At 43.2% G+C, this 19,991-nt stretch overlaps 1 protein-coding gene across 3 annotated transcripts in view; it reads left to right on the forward strand.

Moving 5' to 3' along the window:
- The window catches only part of cdk14 (cyclin-dependent kinase 14), a 156,964-nt gene that overhangs the window by 82,644 nt on the left and 54,329 nt on the right, over positions 1-19,991 (forward strand). For all 3 annotated transcript variants that reach the window (XM_034874747.1, XM_034874749.1, XM_034874748.1), the window contains 3 exons: positions 11-131; positions 4,894-4,987; positions 18,378-18,441. In XM_034874747.1, coding sequence (XP_034730638.1) covers positions 11-131; positions 4,894-4,987; positions 18,378-18,441 — 279 coding nt within the window. The remainder of the gene's footprint in view (positions 1-10; positions 132-4,893; positions 4,988-18,377; positions 18,442-19,991) is intronic.

A 19,991-nucleotide genomic window follows, 5' to 3' on the forward strand; every position in this document is an offset into this window, starting at 1 on the left:
CCCCGCCCAGGCCTGGCCAGGGCCAAGTCCATCCCCAGCCATACCTACTCCAACGAGGTGGTGACCCTATGGTACCGGCCTCCAGATGTCCTGCTGGGATCCACAGACTACTCCACCTGCCTGGACATGTGGTGAGTACTCCTGACCCCCAGCCCCCCCAGCCCCCCGTCATACTCTATGTGTTATTTATTATTCAGTAGGGCTGAGACGATATGCTTTTGTTGAGATTTAATCATGTTCTAATACATGACCTGCAATTGCATTTGTGTTGCCATTTTCATTTATTGCGATTCTTAAAGTATTGTGATGAGAGAGTTTTGAGTATTGCAGATTTTCTTTTCCTTCTTTAACGAAAACACAAGTTGAACAAGAATGCACTTCTAGAAACAATATATCTTGAGACATTTCTAAATAGTTTGTATTTTGTGGAGAATCACATTATTTAGTTTGTAATGAAGTACATGGATTTTTCTGGATCTGATGTAGTTTCCATTGTACTGTACAAACAGATCATATTTAGGTGAATATATATATGAGATTGATTGTTTACTTGATTGATTCTGGAGAATCGTCACCAAAGCAATCACGATACATGCGATTATCGATTGTTTCTCCCCAGCCCCGTTATTCCGGTATTTCCATTAAGATGTAGATCTGAGTTTTTTTAAACAAACCTATTTAAAACCCACTAACATGTAGCTCATCCTAACCTGAGGGTGTGTTCCCTGCAGTATGCTGTAGATCGGGCCTCGGTTGAATCTTTCTGTTCCTCCCACTGACAGTTTGGATGTGGGGAGGCGCGATCACACCCATCCATCCCATTCACACGTTCTGCTCTCACTATTGTCAGAATGACTCACAGAGGGAGCTGCTATAACATAACATTTAAGTGCTCTCTTATTGGGCTTTGAATAGAACAACTGGACATAATAGCAGACATATTATCCCCCAGCTGAAGTCAAATGAATATGAGTACGGCTGAGCGGTAATTATATTTTTACTGACCAATATTGCCATTGTAAGTTACATTTGAAAGTTTTTGCTTTTTTCTAAAGCATCTGAGGAACCTAATGTTCCATAGCGAGAAATATTAATTTAGCTCACATGAAGGTGGTGTACTTAATTCTCAATATTCATTATTAAAAGCAATCTCTATCATACTAATGATACTGCTGACAGCTCTCTGCACAGTATCTGGCAGGTGATGAATATCCTCATGCTTTACTTTAGAAATCTTACATTTTTATATCACATGTGGGAAGCTAACTGCTAACCAGCACGTCTGCTCAGAAAATGACAATAATTGAATCTTGTATTGTAGACATTGTATATGTACAGAGGGACTTTTTAACAGCAACACCCCACAGCCCGCGTTCTGCCTGTCAACCATAGGAACGATGCAAACAGAGGTGGTGCTTCTTCTGTATCAAAGAAACTGAGCATAAAAAGGTTAAAGAGCCTATATATGGGGTAGTCAGACCACGACCTTCCACTTCTGGGAGTGCTCTGATTCGGCCGGACGTCCCTCATTTTGACCGGATGTCTGCTGCCTTCATTAACTAATTTTAGATAGGCCAACAATGATCATTTTTAAACCATTTTGAATTTGCAAGAGTCATTCTGACTTGGGCCATAGGTCTCTTGTAGGTAGGTCACAATTTGTTGTGCTCAACTGGCTCCCTATTGAGTCTCATATTAATATGATAAGGCTGACTGCTAGAATAATTCTAAATCCTTTAGATCTCTGCAGGGTAAATCCAGACAGCTAGCTGGACTTTCTGTCCAATCGGAGGTTTCTGTTGATGACTAAAACTACTTCTGAACGTACACATGTTCCACCGAAACAACTTCCTTCCTGAGACTATTTAGCAGAGGCACCGTGGCTCCGTCTGGTGCAAAATGATTGATTAGTTAATAGAAATGGATCGGGGCAGAAAATAGGAGCTTTGAGACGGCGTTCACCGAGGAGGGACAGAACAACTTTGGGTTCAGCCGAGGACCGAGGAGCTGTCCCATAAGGGCCATGACATGCAGCCCCAGTGTCCCTTTCCTCTGGGTCTTCTTCCAACAAAACTGGTGTAAGTCTCAGACAAGGCTGGGTGACCGCTTTTGTCTGGACAGTGAGCAGGGACATCCCATAAACCCCAGCTGCGTTCACCAGCATCCAATTAAAAAACAGTTGGTGGCTTTGGGGGGGTCTGGGAGGCAGAGGGATAGTATGTCGGCTTCAAGGGGATTCACAGCTGGGGCAATCTACAGGATGGTGGGCCATCCAACTGACAGTCACACTGCCACAGACACACACACACACACACACACTCCCCCCTGGTCACTTAGCAAGCAGTCTTCCATGAAGAAGCATCTCTTGCAGGACCGAGAGGTTGTGCCGATCTGTCTTCCTGCCACGCGGAGCATCCATCACAGCGGCCTACAGGTTACAGGCTGCCATCTGTGAGGCCCTTGTGCAAAGAACTGCTCTATTTTTACCTTCCTGCAGCTCTACCACACGCCTGTCAATCCGAGCCAGGCGCAGTCATGCACGGATTCTTGTCCAGGGTTTAGTTATAGAGGCCCCACTGCAGAACATCTCCAACTTAGAAATAAATCCATAAAACGACAGAGAAAGTTCTCTTAGCTCATTACCCGGACGTTACCCCGTGATTGAATACACAACTGGGGCACCCGGGTAGCTTACCTGGTAGAGCGTGCGCCCCGTGTACAGAGGCTCAGTCCTTGTCCTTGACCTGTGGCCCTCTCTGCGTGTCGTTCAGAGGTTTTCCTCTGATGGGTCCCTCTGTGAGTGGTACATATGCTTCCAATAAGCTGAATGAATAAGTTGTGGGTACTACAGAGAATGGAGGAAAGGAGAAAGCAGAGATACAAATGAAATAAAAGATTTCACTGACATGCTGTGCACCAGAAACAGAGAGTAAAACCTCTCACTCAGACTGAGCCATCAAACATGAGATCACGCCGGGGTCAGAGAGAACCGCTTTGAGAAGATGATTGACTGTCTCCTCTTTTATTTGCTTTGATCCAGGCTCTACATGGAGGTTCGTGTGTAAGACTGGCTGCATTCTATGGTCTCCTATTCCTCAACAAATCCATTGGCGAGCCCATAGCCAGCGATGAACTGATCTCACTAGCTGTGGAGTTAGTATTGTGTCTCTTATGCAAAGGGACAATTTAAGCAAAGAGATTTTTTATTTTGCAAGGAAGATTAAACTAGTTGGGGCAATCAAAACCTCGGCCCCTTGCTCCCAGTTGCTCATCTTGAGGATCATCTTAAATAGAAGATGTGCTGTCTCTCATGTCAAGGAGTTCATAAAAAATAATTGAATATTTTGGGTATTTGGGTATTATAATTGGGTCTTGAATAGGTTTTTAGTGTCTCTCCTTTGGACTCGGTTTTGTCTTTTACTTGACGAAGGTGGTTTCAACTACAGCCCTGCAGAATACCACTAACTTAACACTCTAAGAAATATCTGGGTATTAACAGTTGTATGTCTGTATATTACAACTGAAAAAGTCCATAAAACGTGATGTATTTCTGTGTTGTTTTTTGATAAGATTTTGAAATGTCATCATTTCTCTTTCAGCCTCTTTTGTCGGCAACGGAGCGGTTTTGGGAGATTAAAGAATTCCATGTTGTCACTTTTTATGTTTCTTTTTTCAAATGTTATTATTTGTTGGGTTTGTTTTCCACCTTCACCGATGCTTCTGTTGCTTTTTTATCACTTTTTTCAACCTTTTTTTGACATTGTTTTCTCATTAATTTCAACTGAATATGCAATTTACTAACAGGATTTTATAAAGGCCGAACCAAAAATCTTGTGAATTTAAAACAAATGTAAATTATTATGTTTTTGGCATTTTAGGCCTTTAATTGATAGGGCAGTTTTTAGACATAAAAGGGGGGAGGGCAGAGCCTACGCGTACGCCCTCTGACAGACAGTAATATTCCATGTGGGCCTATTTGAATTTGCATGGCTTTTATCAACTATAGCAACAACACATAGACAGGTTATAAAATAAAGGCTTTGCTGGATGTGGAGGTACATACTGTATGCACACACTTCATTTTATTACTTTATCCTTATATTGTGGTGACCCAGCTCTCCTGTTCAGTGTGGTCCAACAGTCTTCCTGCTGTTGCCAGGGAACAGTACCGTCCTCTATGATATGGCCTGACTACAAACTGATAGGAAGGCATTCTTACCCTGTAGATCATTTGGTGTTGTTAGGACGCTGACCTCACACTCCCACACACACTCAGGTAACAGAGGTCCTCTTTACGCCGCTGTAGAAATACTGATACTGGGTCACAGAAATGAATGGATCTTCATGATAAAGGCGTTCTTTCCCAGCAGGCTCTGGGACGGTTTACATGGAGCAAATGTAGACAGTTGGGGGGGAATGGATTTGTATTTCTCTCTCTCTCTCTCTCTCTCTCTCTCTCTCTCTCTCTCTCTCTCTCTCTCTCTCTCCTCTTGCATGGCTGGTGTGCCAGAGGAGTGTGACTGTGCACTGAGCCAGAAAGTGAATCTGTCAGGAAACACTAACCCTTTGGCAAATGTGCACTGACAACAGTTTGCACACACACTCACACACCAACCCTTCGCTCTTCGTCTTTACTGTACTTGATATTTCTCCGCTCCTTACTGGTTTCACTGATTTTGATACATCCACAGTCCAACAGCCTTTAGGCAGAAAAGAAATTGACATCTTTTGTGATTACTTTTACTTTAATGGGTGTTGAGGACATGTAGTGTTTAAAATGTGTTCAAAGAACCAGCCAGTCATTGTTCATGTGTATTTTTTCAGTGATTGTAATGATGGATATGATATTTTTTGCATGAGAGGCCTTACCTTGGGGTGTTCTCTCTATTCAAGGGGAGTGGGCTGCATTTTCATCGAAATGATCCAAGGCGTGGCTGCCTTTCCCGGGATGAAGGACATCCAAGACCAGCTGGAGAGGATATTCCTGGTGAGTCCTAAGTGTGTGTGTGTGTGTGTGTGTGTGTGTGTGTGTGTGTGTGTACACCAGCTTACACCACTTTCCTTTCTGTCCAACAATGACGAGAATATGGCTTTTGGAGTATTATTTCAACATGTATGAATTGGAACAGATGCTATGACATTGACATCTGTTCAACAATTCTCCAATGTGCAGCATCGCAGCATGTATAACTGTTACTCATTTAATAATTCTATCTTAATATCAGAAAAAGTGTCCAAATCATGTGTGCATGCTGACCCTGATTTGCAAACTTGGGCCAGTTCTTTGAAATGTTTTACAGTCCCTCGACATGAAATTAAAGCTTTTTTTTCTTTTTAGTAAAGTAGTGTCTGTTCTCTTTTTATTCAGCTCTTTTTCTGCCCAGTTACACAGTTAGGTGCACCTGCAGTCTCCTCCTCCCATTATCTGCCATGTGCCATGTTTTACATGGAAGACTCCATTTCAGTATTTACTGTCATTTAATTCTTTTCTCTTGGTGTCTATAAGAATGTGTGTACGTGCGTTAATGTTTAAAAAACATTGGTTCTCATACTGCTGATTCCTGCTGCTCCTCTGCCTGAAGCACTCTGTCTGAGCTCTTGGCCCGCCTTCCTGAAAAGTCCAGTCTGCTCTGATTGGTCAGCTGGACCACCCTGCTGGGATTTGTAAACCAACTTCACACAAGCCACTTGGCCACGGTGCTAAGCTGTGCTTGCTCAGGCACCACCAATGGGCAGCACACGTAAAAAACTGGGCTGGCTTTCTCAATCAATGACATCACTAATTGAGGAATTTGAAACTGGAATGGTGACGAGGTGTTTTAGAGAAGAAAAAGTGCTCTCTATGGGAGAGATAGCTCCGTTTGGAGTGAAATCTTTATACATAAATGACATACACAACAAGCTAACATAACATACTAAAAGAAGGAAGAATAAAATGCATATTTTGGGTTCTTTAACATGATTATCTTTGAATGAGGAAAAATGCATGACAAGTACGGGACATGAAGCCCAGTATCTGTTGTTGGACCCTTCTACCCCCCAGCCCCAACCAACCTCCTTACATGGATTTTTAGTATTTCATACTAATCTCTACCGTCTCTCTAAATACTACGTCATCTGAGAGCGCCGTGGTGGAGCTGCTGCTCTGCCCGGTGCGTTCCACTCAGACGCTGACCCCTTTTCTGTTATAGTCAGATTTCCAGTTGTGTGAGTTTGAGAAAGGACTCTACTATAGAACTTTGTAGTGTGTCGTTTGTTATGTTGTGTTGCGCTGTCTACAAAAGCGCAGCAGCAAAGAAAAGGTTTTGATCCTTCTCTGTCTTTTTGAATGAGCGGTGCTTATTAAGCTGCAAAGTACTTGCATGTAATATACTGTACATGTTGATCAGGCTCATTTCTTTCTGTGTATTGGACAAACATCACCTGGACCAGGAACCGTGGTGCATGCTGCCTCATGGTGATGGCAGGGTCAGGGCGTGGTATAAACAGCATTAATCATTGCTTCCATACTGATGTGTTTTCTGCACACACAGTAGATCCATTAAAGGGTAACTGCTTTTTTTATACCCTACTTTCTTATGTTTTTGTGTCTAATTGATTGATGGGAGCAACAATCTTTAACATTGGTCCAGTATCATGAGGGATCGCTGCAGTCAGCAGCGGTGAAACAAGCTACAATGTAAGTTAATAGGGCAGCTTGTATTTACCTTCACAAAAGTGCTCGTTTTGCCACTGACGGACTCAGATTAATATCCTAATTATCATAACATTGTGGAATGGATGCCTAAGGAGGTCGACCTGTTTGTTAAAGAGAACGGTCCTTTATTTAAACATTAAAACATCAGATAAGTCTGCTTAAGCCACCAGACTCCATGTAAATAAACTGCAATTTTAGCCTCGTAAAATACACTTTATTCAAAGTTGACAAACAATATAAAACTATGAAAAGCCGTTTTGGGTCGTCTTTCTACTTTTTCAACCATCACAACTCTAGTTTTGGTTGAAATAAACACAGATTACCGATTTACACCTAAAATAAATATTGGCTCTATACATGCTAAAAGTATTGTTTTTTTAAATGGAGTCTGGTTGGTTTAGCACTAGCGACTTCAGAGCTGTTTCTGGTTGAGCAGAAAGGTCTCAAAGAGGTTTAAAAGGCCTCTCTCTGTAGGGATCCTTTCCATAATGTTCAGACACTTAGAATATTAACCTGAGTCTGTCAGTGACAAAAACGGAACTTTTAATAGAACAAATTGACGATTCAAATTTGCCCGGTCCGTGGCTGCCAGTTAGTGTTCCTAATACTGGACCAAAGGATTGTTGTTCCCATCAGTCACTTACACACAAAAACAAAAACAACAGGGTCCCGGTTGAAAAAAACGGTACCTACCCTTTAACACCAGTCAAGTGTTATTTGAGCGTACACTGTGCTGATTCAGTGATGCACTGATCGAGGGCAGCTGTTTCAGTCTGGGGCCAGAGTCTGGTTCAAAAGGGACTGCCTCCAGCAGGATGTCACACACGTCCCAAAGCACACCTACTCCATCAGCTTACAATTGTTACACTGGAAAACAAAAACTGTTTATTTCTGTATTTTGACACAAAAATATAAATGGAACAAATACAGTAAGAGACATATTTGACATGTCAATGGTAAAAGAACACGATTTGTGTTTATACAAGAGAGTCACTTTCATCATTTTTACAGTATTTTGTGGTGCCCGAGCTTACAGAATAGAACTGTTGTAGTTTTTTACAGTGTACAGTCATGTCAACAGTGTGTCAACAGAGTCTGCATCTTAAATGCAAAGCTGGGAAATTAGTTGGAACTCTAGACCTACATCCCACAGGACATGGCTTGGGTACCCATAGCACAGTGGCCGTTATTACAAGTAATTACATATATTAACTGTATATCTCTGCATTGGATTATTGGACTGCATATACAGTATATTTTAAACTGAAGTGCGCTCTTGTGAATCCTGAATCGTCTGATCTACCCCCCACACCACATATATTATCCCCAATCTCTTAATTGAAGCGGAGTGTGGCAGGGCAGATATGCTGGATTTATATTCATAGAATGTAAGGGCCTGAATAATTAATGTGGAAAATTACAAAGATGGGAGTATGAAAGAGGTTGGACCAGGGAAGAAGTCAAGTATGAAGACAAAGCATGTTGGCTGCTGGTTGGCCTCCGGGCCGAAGGCTAAAGATACGCATCGAGATTGGATGAAGGGATGAGTGGAGGTGGAGGAAGCCCTGCAGGAGGAGAGGCAGATGAGAAAAACGGCTTCTTATTGATTGTCTGTTTTGCCAGAAGGCAAAAGTGGGGCTTCCTCCTACAACCCGCCCCACACACACACACACACACACACACACCCCTCCCTCCCTTAGACACAAAGACATTGGACGAGACAGGAGACAGATGCTCCAGCGGGACGGCCGCTGGCCAGACTGACGGTGAGGCTCAGCTGCACACTGCTTCCTTGCAGACGTTTTTTCTCTCGGGTTAGAAATCTTATTTTATTCATTTTTTCCACTTTCTGCTGCCGTCAAGTTGACCCGTCCTCGCTCCAGATGGTTTGTTAGCACAGAACCATCTGAGAAGCCATCTTTGGTTTTTGGTCTTTTGAAAAGGAAAAGCACTTTCAACAGAATACCTGGCAGTTGATTGGATCAGCCATCTGTCTGTCACGTCCGCCTTTGCTTTGAACGGTCGCGGCTGTCACACACACCACACGCTGCATGTCTGTGTGTTTGTGATCACGTGATTCTGGCTTGATTTCCTGAAATGGGGAGAATAGAGCTGCCGTGCAAGGTAACCGTGATGGAGCTCCACTGGAGAATTGACTGTATGCCAATAAAGTCTACACACTAGACGAAATACCTGATGAAAAGGGATTCCAGCGGTTTGTAGAGCGCACGCCCACATTTAGAGGTGTATTCCTCAATGCAGAGGTTTAGGGTTCGAATCCGACCAGTGGCGATAACCTCCATGTCTTCCCCTCTCACCCCCTTTCATATCTAAGCTGTTCTAGTGATTAAAGGGCGGAAATGCCCTGAAAAAGTTATTTTAATTAGTGCTGTCAAACGTTGAAAATATTTAATCGCGATAATTCTCATTAATGTCATCGCTAACTTGTGATTAATTGCACATTTATGTATATATATATATATAAATCATAACTACATTCACTTATTCCATTGCGTAGAAAATACTGAAGGGCCAAACTGAGCCTATGCTGTTTCTCATCCAAATCCCATTTGTTGTCTTAGTTTAGTGTGTATTCAGCTGTCAGCTCGCAGTAGAAGAGACCGATGAATATGGAAACGTGGAGGTGTGCGGCGTGCGATCCCACACCAGCCCGCCTGTCAGAGGGAGCCTGCCGGTGACATTTCCATCCATCTCGTCTGCTCTGCTGCTGTCACGCGGCTCGGAGTGTGGATGCCCAGCCTCGGAGGCCCATGTGAGGGGCACTATCGATGCATTATGCAGCGTCAGAAGCAACTTAAAGGCCATGTTGTTTGAAGAGAGGGAGAGAAAGGTCAGCCTCCATCACTGTTGAGGGGCACCCTGCCAGGAGTTCAGTCGGGAATGTGAAGGGTCTGCAGGGCTGGAATGTCACCAGGTGGCCTGGAGTTTTACTCATGTCAGCCGAAGCTTCGGCCGAATGGGCCGCTTTCATTCTGGTGGAAAACCAAATGCTTTGTGTGGATTCTTGGGGGGAGTGTGAGGGTATGTGGGAGCTAAGATAGTGGCAAACTCTCTAACCCTTCATCTTCTGCTGGGATTACCAGGAGGCACAGGAGTCCTTTCTCACGATTTTGAGTTTAATCAGCGATATTTATATTCAGTTTTGCAGGATTTGTTTTAACTTGATTATTGATAGATCCAAGCCATCGACATCAACACACAATCCAAGAATATACAGCTGCGACACGTTTTCCACAGACCTCTGCTCATCACTAATGTGGACATTAACAATGAAACAGAGTCAGGCTCCTGTGGCAAGTAGAAATAGGTACATAAATCCTGAAATAGCTTTTCTGTCCTCAACTTTTTTTTTATAACCAGCTTTTCACGGGCCAATTTCCCTCTGATATCACACCTCCACAGTGTTATTATCCTTGACGGCATTGAGGCTTTGTCATTTCCATGGCTTTTTCAAAATTCCTGGTTATCAACATGCGTACAGTCAGCAAGCTCCGGCCTGTGCCTTTCTTTAGATAGGCGTTTACATCCGTACCGCTCTCACACACGCACTCCCACACTCTCCCAGAATGTCTGTGTGAATTAAAGGCTGTCCTGGATGAGGCCCGGCTCAGGCGAGCTGGTTAACTATCTGTCGCCACACAAAAGATTAAATCCGCTGGAATGACTTTATGAATATGGACAGGTCTATCTGTAGGAAATAGCCTGTCAGGAAGAGGTGTGTGTGTGCGTGTGTACTGAAAAGACAACGAGCTGTCTCCTCATATTAGTGTAACTCCAAATAGGTGTTTGTGGTGAAAAATGAGTACAGATAATCTGATGGCTTATGTTTCTGTAGATGAGACTTGGTATTTACAACAACCAGTTGGCACAACTTTATGTGACCATAATAACGTGATCATTGTCATTAATCAGAGTAGGGCATTACTGCAATTAAGACAGTTTCATTAATAATCCTGCTGCCTTGCTGCACAGCTCAGTCTGATTAATGGCTGTAAATGCTGCCTCTTCTCTCTTTTTGGCCAGATGTCCGTCCCCGTCCTCTTTCTCTGTGTTGGCGTTCTAACCTCTGGTGGATTTCTGTGGACTATGGTTACCTGGTCCTCAGATCTCTGCAGGGTAAATCCAGACAGCTAGCTGGACTATCTGTCCAATCTGAGGACTATGGTTACCTGGTCCTCAGATCCCTGCAGGGTAAATCCAGACAGCTACCTAGACTATCTGTCCAATCGCAGTTTTCTGTTGACGACAAAAACTACTTCTGAACGTACACATGTTCCACCAAAACAACTTCCTTCCTGAGACTATTTAGCAGAGGCACCGTGGCTCCGTCCGGAACTTAGCCCTGCCCAAGGCAATTGTGATTGGTTTAAGCGTTCTGGAGGAAGGTCTAGCTATGCGAGATTAAGGCCCTGTTTACACGTTAATGGTTATTTTGACAAATAGAGACATTTCCCATCGTTTTTTACCCTTCGTTTACACGTAAGTGGAGAATTTGCCTCTGAAAACGAGTCCTTCTAATAACTCCGGACAGATTTTTGAAATCTTAATTTGCACGTTTGCATATAAACTGAGATAAACAGAGGTTTAGGCAGTTGAGGAAGTGAGGAAGAGAAGAAAGAGGAAGTGATTGGTCGCTGTTGTTGCTAGTTTGGGGATTCTGATTTGCTAACGTGGACTCGAGCTTCTCGCCACACTGCCACCTACAGGTCTGGCATGCTCTTGACGGTATATATACATGGCTACGAGTAAATGAAAAAAACTAAAAACTGACAGCTGTGCACCATGTTATTTTTGAAAACCGGAGCGATTGAAATGTCAGCTAATGAAAACAGCTGCCCACCTGTGGACGTATAAGTCCAACGCCAACTCTCTGCCGCTTCCCTTTGTCATTTCACTGTCTTCTGATAGCTTCAACAGAACATTAACAAACATGTATCGCCAAAAGAAAACCAAAACTAGGCTCTGCAAAGGAAAGTAGTTGCCTAAAGAGCATTTTCTTAGTTAAAAATTAAAACTAATTTACTTTTGGCCTTCAGTGCTGTGACTAAAATGAGAGTAGATCCCTGTGATTACGCTTCACACACTAATGCTATGCACTGTACATGATAGCATTAGCATAATGGTGCTTACATGGGCTATGCTAGGTTTAAATGAGCTGAAGGTCAGTTTTAATCACACTAGTGGCTCCAAGGATGTCCGTGTGGGTCAGCCATCTACTGGATGGACGATCATGTCATTCTGTACACAGATTAATTTTCCCTCAGGATGACCTGGAAGAACTTCCATCATTAGGTCAACATTTAGGTTTGACCAATACTTTGGTACATACCTAAAGACATTAGACATAGAGACATCAGTTCAACTCTACTTCTGGTTCAGTGCAAATGAGCATATTCTAGCATGCTGACATGCTGTGATATGGCTTTATATTCTTGTTCAGTGAAAATGGGTAAAGGATATGATATTTAGAGAGGATGGGGTTGTCCAGACCAAGAACGATAACCATAACTATAACTGGAACAGTAAGGGTGGGTCAAACAACACAGGACTTCTCCCAGGAGACTCAGGTTCATGTCCCGTGTGTCACTGAAACGTTCATTTGGTAACCCCCCCCCCCCCCCCCCCCCCCCCCCCCCCCCCCCCCCCCCCCCCCCCCCCACCATCTTCTCCTTATGGTCCCTAATAAACGAAATGTTTTTGTGTAGAAGTATTTCTGCTTATGCGGCTAAAAAGAATAAATGCTGTAAAGGGCATTCTGCGAGAGAGCCCCTGAACATGGCGGTACGGAACAACTCTGAAAGGGTTTGTTACAGCAGCAGAAGGTTGCTCCATAGTGCAAATCCCCAATTTCTCTCTATAGGGACCCTGTTTATTCAGAGTGTATTTCCTGCTATGAAGAGTAAGCCAGTGCACATGCGAGCTGATCTTTCCTCAGGAGAGAACGGGAGGCTGCCGGGGAGATAAGTAATACCATTTCACCAACAGCCGCTGTGTCAGTGACATGAGCATCCATCTGAAACCCAGACAGGGTAGCCGGGGCTTACTGAACACATTCTACCCGTCGCAGTGGGAGACAGCTGATCCACTCGGCTGAGGTTGTGATCCGTTTGACCCCTGCCTCGAAGTGACCCCAATCTGTTTGGCCGGGAAAGGTTGGAGAGGCAGGAATGTGGAGGATGCTACCACTGGGGTCAGGACTGGGACTCAGGTTTGGATTAAGGGCTTGATCGCTGATGATACAAATGCAAGTTACAAACCCGCACCTCCCCAAACCTGCTTAGCCAGCTTTCCACCGGACACATCTGTACTGGGTTCCGCCTGCGATCCAGTTCTGCCCCGTCCTCCGTCCTCCGCCATGCGCCACACCGACCCGGGAGCGTCTCAGAAACGGAGCAGCTTGCTGCCTGACTCGCAGATTATGAATTATAAAGTACTTTACAGAAAATTACCGTCTTTATCGTCTTTCAGTCGGCATTTTATCAGAATACAGCATCTAAAATGATCTTTTGGATAGGATAGAACCACATATTGTAATTATTCATTTATTCATTTCACTTGTTTTCAATTTGAAGGAATGGTAAATCCAAATATAACACATTTTCTACGGGCTCAGTCTGACACTTTTAACAAAAACAAAACTATTCCAGTGCTGGTTCCATGGTGTCAGAATTATGGATAGTTGTCATGGAAACATCAATTGGTCATTGAAAAGGGTTGGGAAGATTGCACAACAGGCAACCAAGTGACAGAACTCTGATCCAATGAAATTACAATTGTAGGATTGACAGCACTCTGGCCCACTGGACTGGGCTTCATCGTAGCTGTCAGACATTCCTGAGATTCCACATCTACAAATCTTAAATTTGTCATTACGGCACAATGCCTTGTATTTACGGCATGGATCATATTGATTTAGATTTACATTTGTTTCCCCAATCTGTCTGCCTCACAGCAAGTTGGCTCTGCAGAGCGTGTGTGTGGAGAGTGCATGTTCTCCATGTATGTGTGGGTTTCCTCCCTCCATAAAGACATGCATGTGTAAAAAAAAAGAAATCTGGCTAACACTGGTGCATTTTAGAGAAATGTTGATGTGCATTATCCTGAAAAATCTTTACCAAGTCTGCGTGTGTGTGTAAATACTGTGTATGACGTTGTTATGACGCTCCTTGACCCCTGTAAGTCCATGTCAGCTCAGTGCATTGGCTACCTCTTCATTTTCTCTCTGGCAACATAAATATGATAGGGGAGCCCTGTGTAAAGGTCAGACTGTAGAGGCTGGCTGTCTGGGTGGTCTGTAACTTAGTTAGTTGAGTTGATGGGGGGGGGGGATATGTATGTCCAGCAGAATGTGAACGCAGAGCTCAGGGCGATGACCTGTGACCTCACAGGAATTCCACCGTGTCAGAACTTTCTCTCCATCCGCTGATGAACAGACACAGGCCCGGCTTCCCTGGTGGGCGGCCATGTCTTCCCTGTCAACATGGTTCATGTGTCCATTTGTCTGTCTGCGCCACGTTGGGAACTGTCCCAGCAAAAGGGATTGGAGAGAGGGGAGCAATAACCCAGCCGCAGCATCAGCATCATTTGTTCAAAGTCTAACAAGCTCAGGGTGTCCCCCGTGACTAGGGGACAGGAGTCATGGCAACATCAATGTAGAGCCCAATAGTTTCTGTGGTTACGTGTACTTGACGGTATCTACATAAGAGTGACATGACACTGTCATGAACTTGTCATAAACATTATAAACAGTCATAAATGTTTGTGACAAAACGCGTCTTTTAGTAAGAGTAATTTTATTTTGTCATGACAAGTTAGGGTTCGTGTGTCATGACCGTGTCATACGTTCATGACAGTGTTACGTCACTCTTATGTAGATACCTTCAAATAAAGTCTTCCCATTTCTGTGATAACAGAATCGTGGACGGAATCGCGAAATTGAGAATTTTAAAAAGAAACAAGACGGATGGGGGCCTAAATTAAGTCAGTGTAAAAAGCTGTATGGAAAGTTTCGTCTAAGGTTCCAACTGAGCCCCTCTATCTTTCCATCTATCCATCTCTCTATCTATCTCTCTGTCTGTCTGTCTATCTCTATTTCTCTCTCTCTATCTATCTATCTATCTCTATTTCTCTCTCTCTCTCTATCTGTCCATCTATCTATCTATCTGTCTATCTATCTATCTATCTATCTGTCCATCTATCTATCTATCTATCTATCTATCTATCTATCTATCTGTCTATCTCTCTATCAATTTATCTATCATGTGATCATAGGTAACAATTTAAAAAAATGACATGAATCAATTTTTTTTAAATAATTCAATTTTGACCTGGAAGGACAAGTTCATAGTTAACAGGAAGACAACACGAGGGTTAAACACACATTAGAGGCCTGAGCATAGTCCGAGTCCAGTGGCTGAGCCGGCACATGGCCTGCTGTCTGCAGTGTCCCTGTCCTTGTCCTTGTGGTGCTGTGCTGCCCTCTAGTGCCGGTCCTAGGCATTACATCACCTGGCACCGCCGTGGAAGGAACCGGAACAAGACTCTGGCCTTTTGGAAACACCTTGGCTTTTTTTATTCACCTTGCCATCTTGGTAACTTCTTTCTCATTTCTCATGAACTATCTTTTCATTTTTTACTTAGAATCAATGATGGAATGTAACTAAGTACATTTACTCCATTAATGCACATGGGTCCAAATGTTGAGGTACTTGTACTTTACTTGAGTCTTTTCTTTTCATGTCACTTTCTACTTCTACTCTGCTACATTTCAAAAAGAAATGTTCAACTTTTTACTCCACTCCACTAACTTTAGTTACTAGTTACTTTAGTTACTCCACTACATTCATCTGACAGCTTTAGTTACTTTTTTACTAGTTACTTTAGTTACTGCACACTAAATCAAAATCAGAATCAGCTTTTATTTGCCAGGTATGTGGACACATACGAGGAATTTTTCTTTGGAGCATCGTTACTCACACTGTGCTTACACACACAAAACAACCAAAACAAAGATATACACACTAATATATACACAATATATACATACTCTAAACAGAAACAATATAGAAGCATGAGTGCAATGAAGAGATCAATGATATTATTTTAGTTGTGGGACCCATGTGCATGTAGTTTATGAATCTGATGTTTTATTATAAAGTAACCTAGCAACAATATAACGACCTCCAGGTCCAGCTGAGATGATGATGTCATTAAACACACAGCGGCTTGGATCCTTTACTCTTTCTACAACGGGAAGAGAATTCTTTACTTTTTATACTTTAACTACCTTTTCCTGATGATACTCACAGACTTGTACTTAAGTAGTATTTCCAATGCAAGACTATGTTTCTACAATACTTCTCTCTGAAATGGAGCCGAGAAGTAGAAAGTGGCATGAAACGACTCAAGTAAAGTACAAGTACCTCAACATTTGGACTGAAGTACAGTAATAGAACATTCCACAATGATCTCAGCCATGCTAGTCCATATTCACGATGTTCCACGTCGGGGGTTGCTCCGGTGCCAATCAGTTCCTTCCTGAGACTATTTAGCAGAGGCACCGTGGCCCTGTCCGGCGCGTAGCCCCGCCCAAGACGATTGTGATTGGTTTAAAGACATGCCGATAAACCAGAGCACGTTGTTCTCCTATCCCAGAATGCTGTGTGGACCAGCCAGACCTTCCTCTGCAGCGCTCTGGAGGAAGGTCTGGACATGCGAGACGACATCCGTGCCAACAAGGGCCGCGTAAAGGGCATCCCAGTGACCCACAGCTTCAGTCAGTGTGTGCACGTGTACTCACCCGGGCTGACCCCGGATCAGCTGACCCCGGAGCAGCCGATCCCGGATCAGCCGACCCCGGATCAGCTGCTCTGCTGTGGCGTGCTGCAGATCAGAGACGGTCTGGAAACGATTACACTGTGATGGATCAGGTGAAGTCATGTCCGCTGCTCTGGCTTTTGTCATCGTAAAGCCAGGCTGTGTGCGTGAGAACCAGCGCTGCAAGAAGTATTCACATCTGCAGTAATAGTACCATTACCACATTGTAACTATACTGTCACTAGTTAAAGTCCTGCATTGAAAATGTTAAATAAAAGTGTGTAAGTATCATCAGGAAAACTTAGTTGGAGTATTATAAGTAAAGAAGAATCCTCCCATGTTAGAGTAAAGGATCCAACCAGTTGTGTGTTTTTATGACATCATCATCTCAGCTGGACCTGGAGGCCTATATATTGTTGCTAGGTTACTTTATAATAAAACATTTTATAGATTTATAACCAATATGTGTTTAGTGAGCTTAAATCTTAATGTGGAAAGTAACTAGTAACTAAAGTTATTGGTAACTAAAGCTGTCAGATGAATGTAGGGGAGTAACAAGTAGAATACCCAAGCCATTTACCCTAGTAAAGTACAAGTACCTCAACATTTTGTACAAAAGTACAGTCCCTGAGTAGATGTACTGGTTCCGTTCCATCCCTGGTGAGACCTCAGCCAGCCTGGCCTTAAACGTTGCACTAACAGGGTTTCTTCTGCGTAGAGGAATTTTTGTGGCCACCCAAAGAGGTTTTTCCTGGCCCCAGAGGGACATCATAAAAGAGAGAATAAAAATACACATTTAAATCCTCTCTCAGTGTGTTTACAAGCAATTTACCAAACTGCAGCCAGTTATGGTGCAGGTTGTCCCTCTCTTTCTAATGCTCCTACCAGCACAACCATAAAACTACTAGATAAGAAGATCTATAATCCATAACACATAGTTTACACTTGCAACCTAGTTTTCTTGTCCGAGAACCTCAAGTCTCGCATTACCAGACCGTCCGGCTAGTCTACCCAGCTTGCTGGGAGGGAGGAAAACCTGCTCTGTGTAATTGACATTTCTTTAAACCAATCACAATGGTCATGGGTAGTGCTGCATAGAGTCACTGCAAAATAGTCGTCAACCATAGTCCTCAGATTGGACAGATGGTCTAGCTAGCTGTCTGGATTTACCCTGCAGAGATCTGAGGACCAGGTAACCATAGTCCTCAGATTGGACAGATAGTCTAGCTAGCTGTCTAGATTTACCCTGCAGAGATCTGAGGACCAGGTTACCATAGTCCTCAGAAATCCACCAGGTTAAAACGCCAATACAAAGACAGAGGACAGGGACGGAAAATACGTAAATATCCCGTAAGTGGAACTCGAAGGATATGGACTAGATAACCTCTGATTGACATTGACTCGCAAGAGCATCATACTACAAGTTCATCATTTGTTCAATGATCTTTGCATTGTTTTGTAAATGATGAATTCATGATTTTTGTGCTGCAGCTTTCTTCAATATGTCAGTCGGTGGTATTTAACCTAATACAAATAATAGTGTATAGTGAATGTGATTGATAGAGTCTCTCTTTCCTTTTGTTTATGATCCTTCTAATCCTGTAAGTGTGGGTCCATTAAACCACAAATGCACATAGACGACAACCCGTTCTCACTCTCAACTCATTAAATACCGATGCTTGGTCAGGGTCTCTCAGCAAAAATCTCCCTCAAGCGTCTGTATGGAACGCTCGGGGCGGAGCAGCAGCTCCACCACGGTGCTGGAAGACCTATTTTCCGAGTTAGCAGTATTGTTTGGGTATTATTTCACTTGTTCTCATTGCCATCCTCCTGTGTTTTCCAGGTCCTCGGCACCCCATCTGAGGACACCTGGCCTGGGGTTAACTCTTTGCCACACTTCAAACCCGGTGAGAGACCTTTCTGGTCACACAGTACGGCAGTGTTACACACAGTGACTACAATCATGCTCACTTACATCTTTCACACTAAACTGAATTACACTTACTGTAAGCCGAGGACGAAGAAATATTAAAGAGCCCATTTTTTAGTAGAACGCATGGGGGATAGTCCCACTCACATTTCTGTATGATAAAGTATTAGCATGGAGCCTGTACGTAATGTATGCTAAATGATTAGCATGGGCCTACTGTCACTATTTGTTCTGTATGATAATGTATGCTGATGACATGGACTTTAATATCTATCATACACAAACATGAATCCTATTAGGATTTCCTGAAGGACCTTTGAGTGGAATGTGCCATAAAATGGATTTCTCCCTGTACAAATGTAGAAATGTGAATTTCAGTGATTCTGACATGTATCCCTAAGTATTATCATTGACCAGCTAAAGTATAAGCTCCATGCTACTGCAGCACTTTGGGCTACCCAGTCCTAAATGAAAGCAGCGTTCCATGCTAACACTTTAGCATACACAATGCGTATTAACACCAGGCCTCATACTGGGTCTCGCATTGTCAGATCTGGCTCCACAGCTCTGCGGAGGAAGGTCTGGCCCTTCCACACAGCAGTCCCAGGATAGAAGAAGTAATGGTCAGAGTTGTTCACATTTCTTTAAACCAATCACAATGGTTTTGGGCGGCGCTGAGCTCCGGACACAGCGACTGGGGCTCTGCAGATCAGTCTCATGAAGGAACTTGTTCTGGTTGACAATATCTGCACCCTGCAAAAGAAAACTCCTTTAATATGGAATTAGGTTGGAATAGAATAGAATGCCTTTATTGTCATTATACACAAGTACACGGTACCTGTGCAACGAGATTAAAGCAATCCCTTTACAGCGTTGACACAAAAATATAAGAATATAGGATAACAATATACAATTTCAAAAATCCAAAATAATAAAGATAAAAGAAAGTCAAAGATATAAAGTGTAAGTAGTGCAGAGAAAAAAAGAGAGGGGCGGGGGGTGCTGGCGCACAGACCTGAGGCCGGAGAGCGACTGTATACATATATAAAGTAGCATTGAATACAAAGTTAACTGTTATTGAGCTTGTTGAGCTATTGAAATGATCTGATACATGGTTACATCTCCATCTGTACTTCGTCCACAGACATCCCACCAGTTCTAAAATTGTCAAAGTTCTATTCTAAACTTGACTTTTTCAGCCGGTAACGAAGATGTTGCTCTGCGCTGGAGTTTAAAGTTAACTCAAAGAAAGTAGAAAGAGAGGGAAATCTGCCGGAACTCTCCCGTAGATGAACCGTTGTTAAATATCCAGCATATGATAAATATATAGACTAGCCTCATACTAAAATTGTAGCTTACAGTACACAGTATGAATGACATGGGTGGCAGTAGCTCAGTCCATAGGGAGTTGGGTTGGGAACCGGAGGGTCACCGGTTCAAATCCCCGTGTGGACCCAAAAAAGTTGGGAGCGTGGATTGGTGGCTGGAGAGATGCCAGTTCACCTCCTGGGCACTGCCAGGTGCTCT

This window comes from Etheostoma cragini, chromosome 6, assembly GCF_013103735.1.
Source record: "Etheostoma cragini isolate CJK2018 chromosome 6, CSU_Ecrag_1.0, whole genome shotgun sequence".
Classification (NCBI taxonomy): domain Eukaryota; kingdom Metazoa; phylum Chordata; class Actinopteri; order Perciformes; family Percidae; genus Etheostoma; species Etheostoma cragini.